At 44.1% G+C, this 22500-nt stretch overlaps 2 protein-coding genes across 3 annotated transcripts in view; one reads left to right on the top strand and one right to left on the bottom strand.

Annotated features, from left to right (window-relative positions):
- Positions 1-9552, bottom strand: part of tmtc4 (transmembrane O-mannosyltransferase targeting cadherins 4) — a 15481-nt gene extending 5929 nt beyond the window's left edge. Inside the window, exons 1-11 of one of the 2 annotated variants that reach the window (XM_048239789.1) lie at positions 9265-9552; positions 8556-8753; positions 8341-8456; positions 7533-7749; positions 6101-6188; positions 5662-5756; positions 4914-5006; positions 3787-3948; positions 3175-3377; positions 1869-2043; positions 1422-1553 (exon numbers count right to left, since the gene is read on the bottom strand). In XM_048239789.1, coding sequence (XP_048095746.1) covers positions 1422-1553; positions 1869-2043; positions 3175-3377; positions 3787-3948; positions 4914-5006; positions 5662-5756; positions 6101-6188; positions 7533-7749; positions 8341-8456; positions 8556-8750 — 1476 coding nt within the window. In that variant the 5' untranslated portion in view covers positions 8751-8753; positions 9265-9552. Of the gene's footprint in view, positions 1-1421; positions 1554-1868; positions 2044-3174; positions 3378-3786; positions 3949-4913; positions 5007-5661; positions 5757-6100; positions 6189-7532; positions 7750-8340; positions 8457-8555; positions 8754-8998 lie in introns of both variants that reach the window. The other variant, XM_048239788.1, reaches the window with a different exon arrangement.
- Positions 9553-9906: 354 nt separating this feature from the next.
- Positions 9907-22500, top strand: part of si:ch211-168k14.2 (phospholipase D1) — a gene marked incomplete in the record, with an annotated part of 22827 nt that continues 10233 nt past the window's right edge. Inside the window, 13 exon segments of the mRNA XM_048240024.1 lie at positions 9907-10515; positions 15206-15392; positions 16356-16486; positions 17160-17305; positions 17901-18018; positions 18223-18288; positions 19026-19084; positions 19341-19433; positions 20155-20307; positions 20858-21007; positions 21411-21494; positions 21644-21725; positions 21926-22036. Of these exon segments, the coding sequence (XP_048095981.1) occupies positions 15233-15392; positions 16356-16486; positions 17160-17305; positions 17901-18018; positions 18223-18288; positions 19026-19084; positions 19341-19433; positions 20155-20307; positions 20858-21007; positions 21411-21494; positions 21644-21725; positions 21926-22036 (1353 nt within the window).

Raw genomic sequence — 22500 nt, 5'->3', positions numbered from 1 at the left:
ATGAGCGTCACCTTGAGTGAGAAGACTGAGTGCTAATGACAGATGACGCCAATGTCACCATCGCATACGTGCTAACTCGCATCCTGACACAACGCGCTGCCTGGATGAAAGCCGCTCTTGGACCACATCCAAACAAGCTGTTCCATCTCATCTCAAATTCACTTTGTCTAAAGTCTAAAAAACTTGCCCAACATGTACAGCTTCTTTGCCAAATACAGTAACATGCTATTACATCCTATTAAATCCAATCAGGAATCAAGAGCATTGTAATAGAGGTCTGTGCGGAACAGATGTTCTGTACCGCACCCACTCATTCTTTCCCGCTCCCGCAATAATGTGTCATTTTTAATCCCGCACCCGTCCGCATCCGTAACATTAGGTCCCACTCCCGCCTGCATAAGCCCGCAGGATTTGCAGGAGGCATATTCAGTTTTGCCTTCTGTCTCATAAAAGGAGCACTTGACACCACACACACACAACTGAAAAGGACTGCAAGATTTCTTGATTCTGAGTGTAGGCTACTGTAACACAACTATGCTAGCTGGCGTTCGTTCTTTAGAAAGGCACTAACATCTGAAGTAGTCTAGTGGTGTCCTCTTCCTCTGTCATGCTTTGAGTTTCAACAACGGAGCAGGAAATAATTGAGAAAATAATTGAACCCACGTAGGCCTAAACGACAATATCAGTCAGTAAGGCTGCTTAAATCCCGTTTTTTTAATGCTGCCTAACACAATATCCAGCTCAACTATAATTCTTTACACTACTTCACTCATTTCTATATGGTATTTTACGCATTATATATTTAATTTGCAGGAGTGCAGTGGATCATCTGTTTCTCCCGCACCCGCAAACGCACCCCTCTCATCACGCCCGCTCCCGCATAAGCTTTCAAAACACGCCCCACGCCGCACTCTTTTGCGTCTCAACCCACAGGTCTCATGGGACTCCCGTGGGAGTGCAGCCCTCTAAACTGTAATAAGATAGGGAGGAGTAATGAAAACATGTCACGCCAATAATCATACTGCCAAAGAATACCTGTCTTAACACCTTAGTCCACAACAATGAAGGTATATATGCTCTTTAAGAATAATCAAATAATCAAGCAAGACAAACTTGTAATAGATTGTGGTTTCTATAAGCTATGAATTTAGCTGATGCTCTTACCCACAGCTACGTTTTACACAGGTAATGCCTTGGCGCCATTCTTAGAGCAGTCACCTGGCTATGGACCCTTTCAACAAGGTAAACAAAAACAATGCTTGAACGTTCTATTTGGGCCCCAATCTACTTCCTCTGCATTAAGATAACATATGGAATGTTAAAAGGAAGTCTTGTGGGGCCAACTATGATGCTGATAATGGAATTCTCTTGAAAGGGTCCATATGACCGAGAGACAGGTGGAACAGAGGCAGGCACCTCACCTTGGCGTTGAGAGGACAGACAGGCAGGGCGCTGGTGAAGAGGCTCTGTTCCGAGCGCCACTGTCTGCTCCGCTGGGCACACCGCGCCACGTACACACACACCAGAGCCAACAGGGCCACCCCCAGCAGTTTCTATACAAACACAAAAAATAAATACACACACGCACGACACACACACACACACACACACACACACACACACACACACACACACACACACACACACACACACACACACACACACACACACAATATGAGGGTAGGGCAAACAGGAAGACACACAGTCACAGATAGACATTTATGACAAGTGTGTAAGGTAACATGTTTTGTAATCGCAACCACCATTTGTGTGTTCAACAACAAACACACCAAACAACAGTCAACAGGCCTATCCAAATAAATAATTAGTGTTAATAATTAGTGTCATTAGTGTTGATAGTGCAGTACCCTGTGCTTCCTCCAGAGGCAGCAGACGTGGCCCAGGGCATAGGCCAGGAGCAGGCAGTAGCCGGCCGTGGACAGGTACAGCACCCGCTCGGCCACGACGAAGCCCACACGGAAGAACAGGTTGCTGGCCGGCAGGAAGGGGATGACCAAGAGCACCAGGGTAAAGGTCAGAATCCTGTCAGAGGTCAGACCACCACAGGGAGACAGCAGTCACACACATAAACACACAACAGAGAGGTCAGTAGCAGGTATAGAGTGATGACCTAGAACTGGATTAGTTGCGCTTACATACGTATATGGGCCATGAGTAGAATTTCTACAAACAGCAACAGAAAAAAACGGTTTGAACGTAAGCAACACAGTGAGATTGGAGTCACACACAACCACACAGAAAGAGAAGATGGGGGTGGGTATTGGGATGATGACCTGGGACTGGATTGAGTCATGTTTTCACATTCTTAACTTAGCTTAAACATGTACTTATTAATATAATAGTTCTCTATTACATTTTGTATTAATACTTTGATGTATTTGTCAGTTACTGTGTCTATTCTTTGTCTTTGTTTTGTGTGTGTGGATATATGATAGATGATGTTTCTCTACACTCTTCTCTCTGACCGCACAGTAAGCAAAAACCATTTCAACTGTAAAACTGGGCTTGGCAACACTTCATAGCAAGTCACTCAGATAGGTCCAGTGCTGGTCACTAAGGGCAGGGCTGCAGTTATCTCCTGCCTATTTCTGACCTCCAGGTAACCAACGGAGCTGCTCAGAAGTTGCACAGGATGGGCCAAGAATTGCACCAACCCAATTACACGGGCCCTCTTGTTTCTTAAAATCAGGGGAGTGGAGGAAGACTAATACAAGGGCAGGGAGTCAAACAGCCCATTACAGTGCCCAGTGCCCACTCACTAACCAGTGACTGACATAATACAACTTAACCCCAATTCACCTCCTTTCCTCTTATTCGTTGTGAGGAGCAGAGAGACTGTGTCTGTTGTGTGTGAGGACCAGGGAAGGTGTGTGTGTGTGTGTGTGTGTGTGTGTGTGTGTGTGTGTGTGTGTGTGTGTGTGTGTTTTCGAGGACCAAATAGAATGTGTGGTGTGTATAAGGGGCATAGCGAGCGAGCGAGTGTGCGTGCGTGGACCAGATGGTTTGTGCTGTATGAAAGACCAAAGTGTCAGTGTGTGTGTGTTGTGTGTGAGGACCAGAGATATGCGGTATGAAGGGCATAGCAATTATGTATGTGAGGATCAAAGTGTGTGTGTGTGTATGTGTGTGTGTGTGTGTGTGTCTCTCTCTCACCTCCTCTTAACGGCGTCATGCGAGCACAGAGCCTGGCTCATCAAACCGCCCAAGCAGCTCCACAGCAGCAGCACCGCGATGATCCTCCAATCATCAGCCGACTTAATGAGCGGCACACAGCCCATCGACCAATCAAAACACAGCCACCAGGGACACAGGAGCAGCCACGCATTCAAGGAGTAGTAGTAATTATAGTTCACAATCTGCCAATCAAACCGGGCACAGGAGGGGTGCAAAAGAAAGAGGGGATAGAGAAAGAGAAGGAGAAAGAAGAAAAGCCATGGCAAAGGCCGATCAGATAACCAGTACAGACGATCTGATTATGCCCATCTGAATGTTATCGGCATCTCATGTCAAAGTCCAATGTTAAATGTTAATCCCACTAACACAGAATAATAAATAGAGGACAGACAGGACGAATACTTGAACGATTCAATTTAGTAATAATCTACTGGTTAAAGAGCCCGTCAAAGCCTCAAGCACAGTAGTGTGGCAGGTATACACTATATATTTAGTATAGAATACAATATATGTATATATGATACATGTATATACATATATTGCTAATACAAAATTAGTGTCTGTACATGTATGTGTACTTAGATGGCTTACTCTGAGGAATACATTTTCAGCAAAGGATGCTGGGTTATCGACTTCGGTGAAGGCGGGGGGACCAGTTCCCATGATCCTCCATCTGGCATATAACAGCAGTGAGCCGCCCAACAGGAGTAGCACCAGTCTCACCACAAGACCCGCTCGCACAAACTCACTCGCCTGGACGTAGGGACAAGAGCATGGGTTTTACTACAGTAGATATTCCAAAAAAGATGGCACACACAATTTGGAAAAATGGACAGGACCATGTTTATTTATATACAGTGATGATCAAAAGTGTTGGCACCCATGCTAAAGTTGAAGGAAAAAGAGGAATATAAAATCAAAAAGTTTCAGTTAGCCTATTAGCTGGTATGAGGCTCATTGAGCTCAGTGCAAATCAAACCAGCTAATAGGCTAACTGAAATAACGCCATGCCAATCTCTAGGTATGGTGAAGGGTACGTGATGATGTGGGGCTATTTTAATTTCAAAGGCCAAGAGAACTTCATCAGGATGCATAGTATCCTAGATCCATGAAATAACTGGCCTTTAAAAATAAAAATCTGCCTGCCTCTATGGGAATTTAACATAGGAGTGCCAATACTTATGGCCCCTGTATTTTAAGGATGAACATTTATTTATTTATAATACATTATTCATTCACAAAGAAAATTGGTGTCCTTAAAAGGTTTTTACTTAAGGCATTAAGAAATTAAGATCAATTTCCAAAACATGATTTTATATTCCTCTTTTTAGTCAACTTCAGCATGGATGCCAACACTTTTGACCATCACTGTACAGCCAAACTCATACACATTGGTTGTTTGGGGGGCTTTACAAACGCTTTGGTAGAAAGGAAAAAAGAGAAAGAGAAGAGAGAGAGAGAGAGAGAGAGAGAGAGAGAGAGAGAGAGAGGGAGGGAGGGAGGGAGAGAGAGAGGCATGGAGGGAGGAAGGAAGAGAGAGAATGTGTGAGTGAGTGTGAGCTAGAGTGTGGGTGTGTACATGTGAGTGCCAGTTTGCAAGCGAGCGAGTAAGTGAGAGAGCGTGTGGGAGGGAGGGAGGGAGGAAAGGAGGAGCATAAAGACAGATAGAGAAGAAAGAAAGAAAGAAAGAAAGAAAGAAAGAGTCCCTCCACACTTACATCTACTGGTTTCCCCTTGAACAGGAGCCGGTGGGTGAGCTCATAGATATTTACATTGCAGATCATGAGCACATCAAAGGCAGCGTTGACACCCTGACAGGAAGAGAGGACAAGCATGTGTAGTGATAACACAGGATGAGTTCTACAGGGATTCCCTTGCCAGGAGACAAATGGAGATTTAATAAAGGCCATGCAGTCCCGTATGTCATCTGGGATAAAACAGCACTGTGTGCGTCCGCTTGAGCCATTCACAGCTAAATATAAAGTAACATCATGGTTTTTCAGCATACTGAGAACAGTGTACTGGCTGCATCTGCAGAAGCCTGGGGCAAGGCCAGGGTCACTGAATAAGGTGTCACCGGAGGTAAATATTACATACATTACATATGGGGAGAATCTGCTGCCTCCCACAGGGGTGAATAGAAAATCGGATGGATTCAAATTCTTTCTAGATTAAATTATATTCAAATGGGGACACATCTACCCGGTCCCCTTACCCTTCTGCTTGTCTCCCTTTCATGGGCCTGCCTGGCGAGATGGGTTCCTCCTTTTGAGCAGGGTTCTGTTCAAGAAGTCTCCCAACATAAACCTGTGGCCCTAAGGAATGTCCCTTGCTACTGTTGTCTCTCTGCTTGCTCTAGGTAGCTCAGTTTTGGGGTTGTATATAAGGACACAAGATAATGGCCATTGTGAACAATGATATATCACCTAAAGGAAATACAACTGATTTGTTTTGGTGGCATCCTACCAGAACAGTGATGCCTTGTTCTTTGCAGAGCATGGCCGCAGCGCACAGCAACAGGCTGAAGACTATCCATGGCACCGAGAAGTTTCTCTCATTACCTTTAAAGAAAGAAAGACAGAAAGATAGAATGAGAGAGAGAAAGAAAGAGAGAAAAAACAATTCTCATTCCTCTGAAAGACATCGTGGAAAGAAAAAAAAAAAAAATGGTCTGCATTACTATAGAATGAGGGGCGTTCCCTAGACTCTCTGCACGAGCTTGTAACATCTGAAGGGAAGGGGGGAAAAAAGTTCTAGCGAATTCTATGTGTTTATTGATTCTCTTTTAATATGTAACTGATAACGGCGAGCAAAGGCATCCATCAAAGGGAGTTCGAGGCCACTAAAGCGGCTGGGCGATGGGCGCTCTGCTACGGGTGGGACAGAGGGTGAGCTGAAGACTGACCTCCTCGGAAGCCTCTGCAATAAGCCAGGAACGAGAGCTGGAAGAACAAAGCACACAGCAGGTCTGCACGGCCAACAATGCCAGCCACCTGTGAAACACAGACAGATGGAGGGAGAGAGGGATAGATGAAGAGATACAGAGAGAGAGGGAGATAAAGAGAAGGAGAGAGGAAGGAGAGAAAGAAAGAAAACGAAAGGGAGGAGGAGAGGGAGGGAAGGAGGTACAGAGAGCAACAGAGAGAGGTAAAGAGTGTGGGGAAAGGGAAAGAACAAGATGAGAGAGAGAGAAAGAAGCAAAAACGAGAAGAGAAGGAGGAGGGAGAACAAAGAAAAACAAAGAAACATGAAAAAGAAAAAAAGAGAACAAGAGCAAGTCTTACCACAGAAACAAACAAACAAACAAACAAACAAACAACTATAAGCACTTGTTTCCTCAAGTGCCTCCTAAGACCCTGGTTCATTCACACACAAAACACACACATCTTTCAGCCCAATCAAGCACGGGAGAATGCTAAGAGCCCTCACACAATGGAGGCCTAATCCTTTGGGTCCTACAGGCAAACGCCGCAGCTCAGCTGGAAAAAGGAGCAGAATGTGCCAGAGAACCAGAAACCAGGGCCCAGTGTCACAGAGCACAATTCACTCATTAGCCCACTAGCTCAGTTTTAACTATGTTTTAATCTCATCACATTTTGCATACGCCAACAGCTTAAATGATTTCTGGACCCATCATCATGCCTGTGTGTGTTTGTGTGTGTCAGTGTATGAGAGAGTGTGTATGTGCAACTTAGATTGTAAAAAAAGCCTACATTTGTGTTTGGCCAGTTAGACAAAAAGCCTCCCTCCTTTCATGTGAAATTGTCGGCGGCGTTGCTTCTGCTCTGGCCAACCAGCGGCGGGCGGCTCTCATTACCACTCCGCGGCTGGCCGTGGCAGGGGCCCCATGGCCCTCCTTTGATAAGCGCCGGGGCGCCCCAAGTCAGCGACCTGCCTCTGCCTCGCCTGCCTCTCTCCAAGACCCCCATGCTTGATTAATAGATAGATCGGAGGAAGGAAAGGAAAGCAGGAGAGACTCGCTGTCAGGACTGAACACCAACGAGTCAGAAAAGGGGGAACAAAATAACGGAAAGAAAGAAAAAGAAGACTAGTCCAAAGCTAAGCCATTAAGCAGGCTTCGCCCCCCACACACACACACACACACACACACCTTGTTGTCAGGCACACCTACTGAGTCTTGCTACTTCTAGCTGAGCCTTTAATGTATGTTTCATGCATGGTACCGACACTGAACAGTGTTAAGCTGCATTGTTGTTCAATAGGAAAGGGAGGGTATTATTGTTTATCATGGTTCAGGCTGCCCGCTGGTTCCGAGAAAACCCACGCAAATAAACAAATAAATAATATGAAGTTAAATAAAACATAACGATACTTACACTTTCAGTGTGAACTGGGTGGGCAGCGAATAACAGAGCTGCTAAGAAGGAGGCTTTCGGAGCCTGGTTGAGCCTCTGGCCTTTACCGTCGTAGGCCAGGCCGCCAATTAATATTGCAAACACGTCGGTCATTAACACGGATATGACGCTGTGAAGGGCGATGTTGAGCACGTGGAAGCCGACGGGGTGCAGGCCACCGGCCACAAGGTAGTTGAGCCTGCAAATGACCACATAGAGTTACAGAAGTAACTCTGCCTATTTTAATGCCTACTTTTCTGGGACAGTGTCATGGATAGTACTAGGCCTTACAATCATACACTCAGGTGTGTTCTATTAAATCAGACAAATGGGGAAGCAAACTTTTGGCCAATTAGAGCATAGACTTAGAAAAGTTTCAGCACATGTGCAGTTCAGATAACTGACACAAAAAAACACTTTGCCCTGGTAAAAACTGAGGTGAGGAGTCACGTAGATGATTTGAAAAAGGCCTCGTCAGTCAAGGCAATATGCATACCATTCCCCAAGTCAATTACAGAGGTGTCCACTCCCCGAGTACTGGGGGCAACTCCAATGATTTCCCACTGAGAATAAAATTGCAATTTCAAACATAATCCTCTAATGTATGCAAGGTCATTTAGAGACGTTGGGTGCGCACATCTAGGGCCTGTGTGAAACATGACATCAAATGCAAATGTCACATTTGTAATATGTGTTGTGTGTCGGCGGCAGCCCTTAGCACACACAATATGCTTTGTTTTGACAGAGGTGACGTCAAAAGACGGGCTCGGTGAGGTTCTGACTGCCATACCTAAACGTGAGGACAGTGAGGGGCCGGTAGGATTTGTGACTTGAGTTGCTGCTCAGGTTACTTCCCCAGAAGTCATTCTTCCAAATATTATTCAGAGGGGTTGAGGGCTGTAAATCCTAAACAAAAAAAAAAAACAAAATCAATCGATCACACAGGCAAACACACACGCACGGAGGCTGAGATCAGCTCGTTATTGCTGCGTCCAAGTAGCCTACCTTATTATTCACAATAGCTTCCGAATCGTCAAAGACAAATTCACCGTCATAGCTGTTTATAAAACAGACCAAAGCAACGAGACCAACTACGATCCTGGAATGAGTTGGGCCAAGCTTTGGCAAGGGGATTTGCTGGGCCCAATGAAACTCAGACACCACCATTGTGCTTTTGACCTCCACGCACGCACACTGCATCACCTACACAGGAAAACAAATGTTGTTAGACTTTCAGTTCAATTCGAGAACAAACCTGCATTTCTTTTTTTATGATAAGTAAATAATGTACGTAAATGAGACGTCATGGTGCGATACCAGATGTTGGTAAGTTAGTCTATATAATAATAGGCTATTGTCACAAACCAGTCCTGCACAAAATAAACGCATGCTCACGATAAAACGTTCTGAATAGAAAGAACGTGACGTGGCAAGTTGAGATAGCCTACCTCCTCGTCATTTTCTCAGTCAGAATGTCTGACTCTGGATGCAGATGCTGGTCATCTTTCTAAAACACATTACTTTGCTGTCAACCAGCAAGGCACTTAGCTTGCTTGCTAACAGATTCCAGACAGACCCTGGAGTCCTAAGCAAAGTCGATCTGATAAAAGGGCATTTCAATAGGCGTCCCGACAGTCTGAAGACCTCACTGCAGGTCAAAGTGCAGTTGTAAAATATGTTATAACGGAGTGTGATTAAAGTTGTTAGGAGCTACCTTGAATGCTAGCTGATGTCAAGCTAAGCAAAGGCTACATTACAACAGCTAACTAGCCATCAACGTGAACGGTAGGCTATATCTGCTCCAAACAATTCAGTCCTATTCACACTTCACGCCAACATATCAGAACGATATCGACATGTGTTCACCAGTGTGATGCTACCGCTGCTGATAAAGTAAGATAAACTGTTCCACTCTCTCGTGTATCCTCTCAGTCGGTCACACTACTTCCTCCAGCAAGCACAAACACTGAGTCACGTGGTACATGATGCTCGTGCCAGAAAACCCTGAGCTGTTGCACAGAGGATACAGTTGAACAATCACTCACAAGTCCAGTAAACTACACTTTGCTGGGCATGTTAAAAGTACAGCGTATGTTATAATTAAACTTTCACTTTCAATTAAACTTATTTGAATTCATAAGCATTTTTTTTTATTATTTTGTTGTTATAACTAGGCTACACAGAGCTGTAGAGGACTATGCCTATTCATTAGGCCTTCATGGCACCGCAACAAACATCATCTGTTGGCAACAACACAGTGGTGAAAACAACAGACTAATCACCCAGTGTTTATCACCCAGCTCACAAGATATTTACAGGCAGCCGTGTTGACATGCCGTAATCCCGCCGTTGATGGTCTGACTTTCTCTCCCACTGAATCGCTGACACATCACTAACGCACACACAGTTCTGTGACCCCCTCACTTTGCAACACAAATACCATTCAATCCACTCCTCTGCCACTCTCAACAGACCGCATTCAACTGAGCAGGGTCTCTAATCAGAGCTGACATCATAGAGATTAGCTTCTGCCCTCCGATTCCTGGTACAGGAACCTCAATGCAAATACGTACACACACACACACACACACACACACACACACACACACAATGACAGAGCACAACGGTATCAATGGGAGCTTTGACCGCCCAGTCAGGCTGGGCCCTTGTTTCTCCTTCATTTGAATGATACATTGTATCGGAACAGAGGCTGGTTACTATTGATATAAGTGACACAGTTCCACAGGCTGGATGCAAAAACATTGAACCTGGACTTGGCTTGACTACTGGTAGCCAGCTTTCGTTGCCATAGAGACTAATAAAGCAAAGTGGAGCTCTGAATCATAGATGGGACATCAAGAGGGGGAGAAAGTGTGAAGCAAGAAGCTTGTGTTTCCTTAGCTCTGTTCAGAGGGACTGTGTGGCTGTGCTTACTGGAATACATTATACTAAAGTCACAGATAAGGTAAGATTTAACTCCCTCTCTCCCTTTCTCTCTCTCTTCTCTCTCTCTTCTCTTCCTTGCTCTTGTTTACTATAAGGGCTCTCATCCGTTCCATTTGTCCTTCTTAACATGTCTTGATCTTGCTTCATCTGTGTCCTTATATACCTGCCTGTGTACCTGCAATGTATGCATTTGTGATGATGTCTGAATGTGATGTAATAGATGAATTTGTGACAATGACTGACCTGGCTTCTGATTGGGGTTGATGAGCCCCACCAGTGTAAACGTGTCCTCCCAATGTATGGGTAATGGCTCTACAGCCCCTCTGTCGTGACTTGGGGATGTGCGCCTAGGACTAATTACTCTGCAAACACAAAGAGTACATTGTCATTATGGCATTTAAATAGCCCCCTCAAAACATATTATGCTGTGTCATCTCACTCATATGGTTTAATTTAAAGTACACAAGACAATTGTGGCTAGTGAGCTTGTGGCTAGTGAGATATCAGATCCCCTTGTGTGTGTTTCCAATCTACCTAGCAATAAAGGCTTCATTATTTAAATGCAAGTGAACTGTGGTGAACTCAGACCCAGCACTGAGCACAGAAGATTTCTGTGATATTTCATGGTTATTTGCACCTTAAGAATAAGAATAATATCCATCTCAGGCATGGCATGCATTTTTGTTCCTGATAAGATACTAGAAGGCTTTGAAATATTTTGTCTGCAAATGATGTTCAGTTCCATCTTTCCTCATGGGTTCATTTAGATCAAGTTTCATAATATTTGAGTTGAATATATCAGAAGCTGAGTTACAAATGTAAGAGGCTACATCTCTTCTGGAGGCCAAGACAGTACATGTCCTTTTCACTTTAACTTCTCCAATGTATCAGTCATAACACCACAGAAACCAAAAGCCTACCTTCAAGCTGTGCATATAAATAATTTGCTCACAAATTGACGTAACAACCATAGGATGAAATGAAACATAAAATGAAATTACATTAGTAGATGTGAATGCTGGTAGCACAGACTTGAGTGTAGAGGTGATAAAGCAGCAGTACTGAGATTTGGCCTGAAACTAGAGAGTTGACTACCTACAAGGCAAATGCTGCACATGCTCAACACAATTGATGTGAAATCTAGAAACATGTCAAAAGAAGCAAGTGTGTGCAGAAGACTGTGTTTGTAGAGAGGTTTGTAAACAACTCTACCAATCAACTGGTACACTGGAAAAAAGACTGAATTTAAACATTTTGAGATGTATGTGCCTATGCATGTGGAACACCTAAAGCCTCTAAGTTACAGGCTACAGTATTTTCAATGGAGCAATACAGAGCTGTCAAAGCTATTTACAAAGCTATGCTTCACTTGATCAATACAATGCAATTGTTTGTTGACATTTCAGTTTGTTACACATTACTGAGCCTGGGAGACATTTTTGTTTACCCTCAGGGCTGTCAGAATGAAAAGCTATAGATTATGTGTTTACTATTATAAACTTATAATATTACTATAGAACAATATTTACAATAATCTTCTATACTTCTTAGTTTGGGCTTAGATATGATTTTCTTGCTCTATAAGCACTTAAATGCATGAAAGGTGTGCAACTTGCCATAAGAAAAGTATTCATCAATACATGACATACTGTATTACTAAACTAAGAGGCTATATGCATCTAACCCAGTCTCTTCCTTGGTCAAAGGAAGGAGTCAAATTTCATTATCTTGGACTGCGGGGGCCTTACAAGAATGCACTAACAAGCCATTTGAAGGACTGGTTACGGTGATGGTGTGACTTTTTTACCAGCCTACAGCATGCCGAGTGGCTTTCAAACACCAAAGTCGGTCTCATTATTATCTAATGAATCTGAATGTGATGAGCCAGCGCGACGCGCTGTTGCCAGGGGGATAGAGGGTCTGGTGTAGACAGACTGCATGTGCTACGTCAAGTATAGGCACACAGCTCCTTTGAAGCTAATTTTCTTAAGTGCCATTCACACAAAGCATGGCAAATAAATGAGGATGCCATGATACAGTGTTGCTGTGCACAGTTGGTTTGAGTGACTTGAGGTACTGTGGTAGATCACCAACAAAATGTTATGTAAATACTTTTATAATTAAATGAGATCCACCATGGGTGTACAGAGCACATAATTTGCATACACACCAACCATATAACATCATAGATAAGTATTAACCATGACATTTGAATTCAAACGAACCCTATCTGCTTCTGTGATATGGGAACGTTGAGGGAACACAGTTCCCAGTAGTCAGGCTTAAGACCTAGTTTGCGGGCTGCGCCAGAGGCCTGTTTGGCCCTGCTGCTCTGCCGTAGCCTCGGGCCTCTCGGCAGGGCCATTAGGGAGATTCCTCGTCTTGGTGTAGCAATGACAGGTGAAACGGAGCACAAAATCCCAGAGCCGGGAAAAGGCCCCTTTCCACACCACATCTCTCTCTCTCTTTCTCTCTACAATTTCCCTCCCCCCACTTGCGGTCTCTTTCTCACACTTCTCACACTCTTAAATGCCTCATACCACTACCTACCACATTCTGCAGTTATTTAAGGTTTAACCAAGTGCTTGGATATCCTTTCAGGTCACATGCAGGGCAGAGGCCTCATTCTGTCTTTCGCTCTAGGAATTCTGTTCTATATCTGAGTGAAATCCAAGCGGTATCGTCATGAAACTAAAACAAAACCCAAGCCCCACAAAAAAGCTTAAGTGGGCAAAAATGGACTAACATTGCTGGTTTTCTATTGCCAAAGCCTCTTCCTCAAACTAAAGTTTGGATGTCTAGCATCCAAGTCAACAATGAATGACAGTAGGCCTAATGAGTGAATGCGTGGCGCCAGTGACACTTATGTATAAAACCCTAGACATTGCACGAGTGGAAATGAAACGGGATTCAGCTCTGTGTTCTGTCCCTCACGGTAAAAGCACAGAAGGCGCCATTGTCTCCCCCAACATTGCGTGATATGAGCCCCGGTTTATCATTTTCATGCCATTTGACCCTGACCTTTCCATTCTTTTGTCATTACATGTACCGTCAGACTGAGCAAAATCAATGTCCGTCACCCTTTGCGTGATCACAAGACATTACGTCCCCATGTTCTCTGATGACCGGCCTGTCACTTTGCATTTGGGGCATTGGCGCCAGTGCTGGTGATGAGAGCAGATCCACCTCATTAGCGCTGGCTTCCCTCAGTGTAAGTGATGCAAATAGCACGCCAGCCTGGCATTATGCTAACAGAGCGCAGCAGATATGAAATCCATACTTCATGCATTTTGCATGTGGGGGAAGCAATTAGTTTGTGGGCAGGGAAAGATGGGAAGAAAATACTATGACAACATGGTTGCAAATGCTTTGTTGGTTAGTTAGTTAACCACAAGGGCTGGAAACAAATATGAATAACACATTTTTGGACAAACATGAAATTTAGATTTATTTTTTGGTCTGGAGGAGGGAAAAGCACGTGAGCAGTATCTGAACTAGGAAGAGACAGAAGCAGAGTGCGAGGTAAACATTAAATTGCTTACTCAAAAAAAAGTTTGATTCTGTAAAGAGAAAGATACACACTTCTGCTCCATCACATGAAGATGGGGTCTGAGCACACCAGACACAATGAAAAGATTGAAAAAAAAATGGAAGGTTGAAGTTTGAAAAATAATGGGTAGGTAGGTGTATGTTTGAACAAAAAAAACAAGGCCGAGGCTTGGCATGATGCCATGAAGTGGGAATAATAAAATAAAATAAAAAAATCTGACTATTGGCCCAACATTTTTATGACCAACGCGCAGCGAATTGGTGGTCATATAGGTTTAGTCAGTTAGTCAGTTTTTTCTTTTTTTTCTTTTTCGCATGTCCAAATTTCCATCAAGGATTCCCGGGACACTGAAAGACCGGGGTAGACGAAACTTGGTGGCCATGTAACCCCATATGAATAGCATGGAACCATCATTTTTCGTTTTGATCTGTAGCCCCCCTGCTGGACTGCACCCCCCGAAAGGAGGGTAGGGCAGACACAGTTTTCTGTGAATATCTCAAGAGGACCATTTTTAGGAGGACCATTTTTTTTGTATGTTGATCTCAAGGGGCCATGTCAACCCATTCCATGTGCACACATGTGCATAAACAGATACACACGCACACACATACATTCACAGTAATCATACGTATGACACATACTCACACAGTAGACATATGTACGCATGCATGCACTTGCACAAACACACATACGCAGGCAAACACACAAGCACGCACACACACAAACACACACACACACACACACACACACACACACACACAAACATAAACATAAACGTACACGCACACATGCACACAAATTCAAGAATTTCTCAGAAATTATGAACAGGCAAGATGGGGGTGGGGTTGTATAAAATGAATTTTACATGTGAAATTTATGAACTAATCATGTTTTGGTACTTGTTGTCTAGCAGATACCAGTGAGAATTGAGTGTGGATAATGCAATTTAGTGAGACAGTTAGAATAATATAGGCATTTCAGCGTGATTTATTTTTGTGGAAAAAATGTGCTGGACTGGGCGGCGGTCATATTTTGTACCGCTCTGCGGTACATCTAGTATTTTGTAATAATGATAATCCATGTAGGTTTTATTTGCAGATGATCACTTGTTTGTTTGTTTTGTTTTTGTTTGTTTGGGTGGTGTTGTGTCCCCCTGCAGATGGGTGTGTGTGTGTGAGGGGGCAGGATGCTGACGCAGAGGTCCAGACAGGGGCCTCCCCCACTGGAGCGGCTGGAGTCGGTCATGAGCCAGTTCTCAGACAGCCTGGACCAGTACGACCTGCCGGACGACACCGATGAGCTGGACCTTGGCTGCCATGCCGACCACTGTGATGGAAAACAGATGGGTCAGAAAGTCTCCACAAAAAAACACACTCAGCCTACACGCATATACACACACCTCCTCAAGTAGATACACCCCACCCACCCATACACACACAACCTACACTATATACACACACACCCAACACATGCACATACCCATCCACTTCCCATCTCTTCTGACCGACGACCAACTCCTTTTTTTACGAATTCTTAGTAAAAATGGCTCATTGACCTGAAAGAGCAACTTTGCTGATTGCTATCCTTAAAACCTCACATATCAACACCTTGCATCAGCTGGACACTGCTAACCGCACTGGTTCTTGGGAAGTCTACACCAGTGACGTGGAGGTTTGTGGAGTTGTACAGCAGTAGTGCAGTGTGAGAGCGCGGGGTGGTGGGATACTCTAGGAGAACGAAAAGCATTTCTTTGAGCTTGGGCCCCTCAGTGTCCACCTCTGTTGCCCTGCGTGGGTCACCCCCTCCAGCCCTATTACTTTGGTATTCCAAAGGTTACATGGTCAAAAATGATCAGCCTTGCAGTGGAGAAGCTGAAATTCCACTCTTATCAGCTGTTGCAACACTGGAAGGCACAGACGAACATTTGAAGAGTTCAGATGCAAAACCCTCTAAATCCGTCTGACCACTTTTCTTTTAAATGAGCATTTAAATTCAGGCTCCTATAGGTTTTTGCCTATAAATCGATATTTTAGACCAGGAAGAGAGTGGTATTTAGTGGGTTTAGAAGTTAAATTATTTGATTAGCGTATACTATGTGTGGAGAGCATCCCCTCACCATCTTTATCTCATTTTTGACATAGGTGGCATTTAGAGGCTTTTGCATCTGAACCCTTCATTTGTTATTGAAACAGTTTTATGTAGACCCTTCCTGCTCCTCTTTCTGATAAGTTGATTTGTTCACCACTATGCTGCTTTTTGGGGACTCCATTTTAACAACCTGTGCTATTTGTGTTGTGCTTCTTTTCCAGAGTCCGGGAGCATTCCTTTTCCCACCATATACAACTTGCTCCCCTTCAAGTCCATGGACAGCGCTGTGTTTGTGGAGGAGGTGCCTGTATTAGTGCGAGTGACGGAAGTGGAGCGCTTCACCTGTACAAGGGTGTGCTGTTTGTTCACCTCAACACAGAGAACATATTAGTGCTGTCAGCTTGTGGTCTTTTGATCCTTGTTCTGGGCACTCTGCATTATACAAATAGCACAGTAATACGTCATGTAGTATTTCTTTATTAGATAGACAGTAAAAAAAATAGTATACTTTTATTGTGGAGTCACAGTCTTTAACATGGGCGGATTATGAACTTTCGGGCCCCTGGGCTCAGATGTATTAAGGGCCCCCCATTTATTGTCGTATATGTGGGAGGGGGGGTTTGGGGGTCTTCCCCCAGAATTTTTTTAATTTGTTTGATGTGATTTCTTGTATTCTGGTGCATTTTGGGGATGGCCAATACTAAATCAGAATGACAATATGAATCTAAATCAGAGTCATAGCCTACATCCTGATTTGTTGATATTGAGGCAATGATTCCATGCAAAGGCTTGGGCTTCAGAGCCCCCTGACCCCTTGGGCCCCTGGGCCTGGGCCCGGTAGGCCTGTGCAGTAATCCATCCCTGGTCTTTAAATCAGATTTAACCAATGATTTGGTCTGCAAAAATGTCTAACATGACTTAGAAGAGTTAAAAACCATATAAGAAGCTTAAACAACACAGATGCCTGAAGAGTCCACCCATGACATAATTGGTTAATTAGAGATAATAATGTGATTGCCACACAGGTGTTGAACCCTAACCTGTACACCATTGAGCTGAGCCATGGAGAGTTCACGTGGAAAATCAAGCGGCGCTTCAAACACTTCCAGGCTCTCCACCAGGAGCTGCTCAAGTTCAGGGCCCTGCTCAAGATCCCTCTGCCAAGCCGCATGTGAGTAGTGTTACCATATTCCAACAGATACAAGGAACCACACACACACACACACACACATAGACACAGATATATAGAGACACACACACACACACACACACACACACACACACACACACACACACACACACACACAGTCATTCACTGTGCAGTGTAATATGTTCTCTAATCCATTATATCTTGTATAACACCTGCAAACATACACTTACATAAACTGACACTCTCTCTCTCTCTCACACACACACACACACACACACACACACACACACACACACACACACACATTTTACTGTGCAGTGAAATACGAAATAGGTGTTCTGACCCATTGCATCTGGTATTGGTGAGTGTTTTCATGTTCCAGGTTAGTGTGCTCAATTTCCCACAGAGGTGACACCTTCGCTCTTTCCACGGCAGCAGCCCAAATAGAAAATAGCTCGCAGCTCTTTCCCATTTAACTGCGCTGATTACAGAACATTCAGGGGCAAATGAAATCAGTGTGTGTTTCGCAGATGAGCTGAGCTGATATGACATCTGGCGCTCTGACTTGCGGCTGCCGCTGCTTCTCTCTCTCCTCTGCTTCTCCTTTTTTACTCAGACACTTGGTGAAACGGAGATCGTTCAAAGGCCACAAGCACTTCCAGGGAGGCCATATTCCCACACTGCCTCGGAGGCCCGATGCCCTGGTGAAAGAGGAGCAGCTCGTCAGCAGGAAGGTCAGTTTGTTTTTTTTCTGTGGATACGTTTTTCTTCTGATAGTGCTGTTCTGTCCTAACTTAGGCCTTAATGGGCTGTATTATCCATTCTTCATTATCCATTCAGATTCAAACCAAAGAGGAGTTGTCTCCAGGAAGTCAACAAGGAACTGGATATGTATTGAAATGTCAGTTACCCATGCACTTCAAAACATTTCATTTTAGATGCAGCTAGAGGACTATCTGAGGAACATATTGAAAAGGTCTTTGTATCGGAATCATCCAGCAACAGTAAGTCATCTACCAGCTCATGAAATGACCACTAGGACTTCCTCTGATTCAAACTTACTTACTCACATGTTAGTTGCTAACTTGCTTGTGAATTGACAATGACTTGTGAAGTATATATATATATATATATCTTCCCATTTTTACCTGTCTTTCACAAGACTGAAATATCCTCCACTTGATTTTTGAACTTTTTTGTTTCGACAGTCATTCTTTCTTTTGAAAGATTTTTTGAAAAGACTTTTTGAAGCCTGTGTGCCCTGTGTGAGTCCATCATGCTGTGCCTCTCCTCGTTAGAGCAGCCCCCTCTCCACAGCACAACCCCCCCCCCCCCCCTCCCCCCCCCTCTCTCTTTCTCCACAGACCATCTCTCACTGCACATAGATGCGCACTGCTAGACTCCTAATTATGCTTCATTTACTGAACTAATTGAAAACTACCTGGATCAAGGAAATGTTATACCATAGGCGGATATATATCTTGTAAAAGTTTAGAACAACGAATAAATAAAAGGAAAAGAATGAAAAGCCAACTGTTAACCTTATACATTTGGGGTATTTTGGAGGAAGTGTACCAACTCGTACTTTGGGACGGCTGCTAACTTGGGAGCTTTGACACAGATATCTATATTCAGTGTGGAAAAAAACTTGATTATTCAGCACATTTAAATCTATTCCCCCTTGAGCAGATTCGCAGGCATGATAACCTGATGATGCCTCACATTTGTGTTTGTTTTTCAGCTTGAATTCCTGGAAGTAAGTCAGATCTCATTTATCCAGGACCTGGGACCAAAGGGAATGTAAGAGCAAACCTAAAACAGTCATAATTATGTGAGACTGTTTCAAATGGAGGCCCTTTCACAATGGGCTTCGACCCCGTACTGTAGAGGGCCAGCCTTGGGAGATAGCATCAGAAGGAAAACAGTATTCCGTCAAGTCGTCCAAACTCTGTGCCTAGTTGTATGTTTGTCTTGACAAATTTCTAAGATCTCCACCCACGGAATTTGATGTTTTGTTGTGTTTTTGTTTTTCTAAAAAAAAAAAAAAATGATACAGTGAAGGCCTGATATTGAAGAAGTCTGGGGGCAATACGTTTCCTGTGTGTTACTGGTGTGGCTCCAACAGCGTGTGCTATCGCTGGTCCAAAAGGTGAGAATATGCAGTGCTATGCAGCACCCAACCAACAGCTGGTTCCCCAGTCTTAGGGGTATAAAATACAGCACAATACAGTATGATGCCAGTTTGTTGTAGGTGCAGCTCCAACAATGTATAAACTGCCCTTAGATATATTCACTAGCTTGTCTACTACAGTGCCTCTCACAAAGTTTATGGCAGCAATCTGTTTTTGTTGCACACTGTATCAATGTTTTGAATGCAATCAGAATATATTGCCCGCCATCAAATGTCTTCTTACGCAAGTAAGAGTACAGTGCAAACAGTGTGCTGGGTGAAACACAGATAAACGTGCCTGTATGTTGTGGTGTGGTCTTTCATCTGACCTCTGACACAATGGCTGCTTGGAATGGGAACAGGTTTGAAACAGATAGGGGGAGGATAACACACGCTCGCACTGAAGTATTTTCATCTGCGGTGGGGCAATGTTTTTGTTTCTGTTTAATGCCCGGGTTAGCATTACACTTGCATAACTCTCACTGCTCGCAAGAAAGCAAACATCTCTGCTCCGACCCACGCAATTGAATTTCTCCCTCCGTCACTGGCCTCTCTGGAGCACGGGGGTCAACGCTTCTCTTTTGTTGCCAATGTTTATTTGGTAATGACCTCTTGTTTTCCTGTCTTTCTCTCGCTCTCTTTCTTTCTCTCTCCATCTCTCTCTCCATCTCTCTCATGTGACGGCCGCTTCGCGTTTCAGATGGCTGGTGGTAAAGGACTCTTTTCTGCTCTACATGAGGCCTGAGGATGGCCAGGTGGGGACCGTGATCCTCTACGATAAGGGCTTCCACATCAAAATCGGCACCCGCGAGACCGGAGTCAGGCACGGAGTCACCATCGAGAATCTCTGCAGGCAGGTCCAAGAGAGCCCCCTTTCAGAACCATGTTCTGCCTTTCATTTCTTGCCATGTGGGCTGTGCTTATCTCTGCTGACAAATATATAAATGTGAAATGGTTCTTCATTTATAAAAGGTTTCTGGGGCTCTCGATGGAGTAAATCTTGTGTCACCTTAAACCGAATTTGAATATGTTGTATTTGCATTTGAATTGCTGCATTTGAGCAATTGTAGGCTATTGGAAAAACGAATTTGAATAGTATATGTTGAATTAATTAGATTGGAACTGAATCCCAGTCAACTTGAAATTGAATTTCACGTTTTGAAACTGAATTGTGAGAACTGAGTGTGAAAGTTCAAAGAGCGTAATTTTCAGTCAGGATAATTTATCTATCAAAGCAAATAATTTCAATTTCAAAATATTATATTCAATTTCAAGTTGACTGGGATTTTTCCAATAAAATTGCTCAAATTCAGCAATTCAAATGCAAATACAACATAATCAAATTCGGTTTAAAGTGACACAAGTTTGACACCATACTCTCTGTGATGTGGTCTATTTTATAGGGCGCTCACCATCAAGTGCTCCACGTACAGGCAGGCCCGTTGGTGGGGTCACTCCATCGACGAGTTTGCACAGAGGTACGGGCAGGACTTCCTCAGGGAGAACCGACATGGTTCCTTCGCCCCGGTCAGAGAGAACACTACAACACAGTGGTGAGTAGAGAGGCCTCACACCTACCACCATCATCATCATCATCATCATCATCATCATCATCATCATCATCACAATTATCTTCATCAATGTTCACCTTATACCCACTATTTTTCAATTGCCATTGCTTTGTCCACAATTCTTTGCACACTGTGTGCACAATATTTGCACAAATATTCTTCTATGAAAAATATGATCTCTCTTGTACCATTAAGGGATGTTTCCCCTACGCTGTGTATCAGTTGTTGAAAGCATATGCTGAATGAACATCTAGTAGTCACATAGTCTCTTTTTAGGCGGTCACATAAGATAATCTACTCTTACGTCCACTTGAACATGAGCACATTCAGGAAATATATCTCCATATATGATTTTTCTCTGGCTTACCGCATGTTTCTCCTGAAGGTTCGTCAATGCCGCTGGTTACTTTGATGCCATTGCGGATGCCCTAGAAGGTGCCAAAGAGGAGATCTTCATCACAGCCTGGTGGTAGGCCTCCGCTTAAACCCTCCATCAGCCAGCGCTCCATGAGAGGGACCGCCCTCATGCCCTAAATGGTTGTATTACAGCACCATTCATTCTGCCAAATTGCAAAAGATAGGTTAAAATGTTCCTGCATGTGTTTTTTCATCTTGCAGGTTGAGTCCAGAAATCTTCCTGAAGAGGCCTGTTGTGGATGGAAACTCCTGGAGGTTAGACTGTGTTTTAAAACGCAAAGCGGTAAGTTTCTGCTCAAGTAGCATATTTTATTTCATTTTAATTCTATTTTTCAGAATCTCTACATGTACTGTGCATTTGAACAGAGCAAATGTTTTCGAATGTGATTGTTTTTTTTTAAACATGTGGTGCTCTGTTTGTTAGCATGCACTTTGATGGCTGGGTCTTCTACAGTTGTTTCATAACTCCATTTGTCATGCCAGGAACAAGGGGTGAAAATCTGCGTTCTCCTCTACAAAGAGGTGGAAGTCATCCTGGGCCTGAACAGCGATTACACCAAGAGGACCCTGACTGGCCTTCACTCCAACATCAGGGTAAGGCAGGGTGGATGCGGAGCATAAAGTCCAACATTGCCGCAAAGCAAAAGTCAGCCATAGAGCCCCCCCCTCCCTCCCTCCCTCTCTCCATGCCATTGTTCACCCTACCCCTGCCACAGGTGCCCATCTTGGGGGCATCAGTGAACTCGTCTCCCACCCTCTCCAAGGGTCACCATCCCTCCATCACAACAGATCAGGGAGCGCAGTCTGGCTCGCAGCTTGTGCCAGGCCCCTGGTCAAGGCTGCTGCTGAGTACTTAGATCATGCGCTGGTGGTGAGAGGGGGCTTCTCCTGTCATGGCATGATGGAAGGCAGGGGAGGGGGAAAGGTGGGGGGGAGGGTGGTTTGTTGAGGACTGGGGGGGTTGGGGCTGGGGGCTGAGGGGGGGAATCACTGCCTGGCCCCCCACGGATCATGTCTGTCGATAGTCAGGTTGCTCATGGTGGACTGTCATGAGAGAA

The sequence above is a fragment of the Alosa alosa genome, chromosome 3, assembly GCF_017589495.1.
Source record: "Alosa alosa isolate M-15738 ecotype Scorff River chromosome 3, AALO_Geno_1.1, whole genome shotgun sequence".
In the NCBI taxonomy this organism is placed as follows: domain Eukaryota; kingdom Metazoa; phylum Chordata; class Actinopteri; order Clupeiformes; family Clupeidae; genus Alosa; species Alosa alosa.
This window is presented reverse-complemented; position numbering and strand designations above follow the sequence as displayed.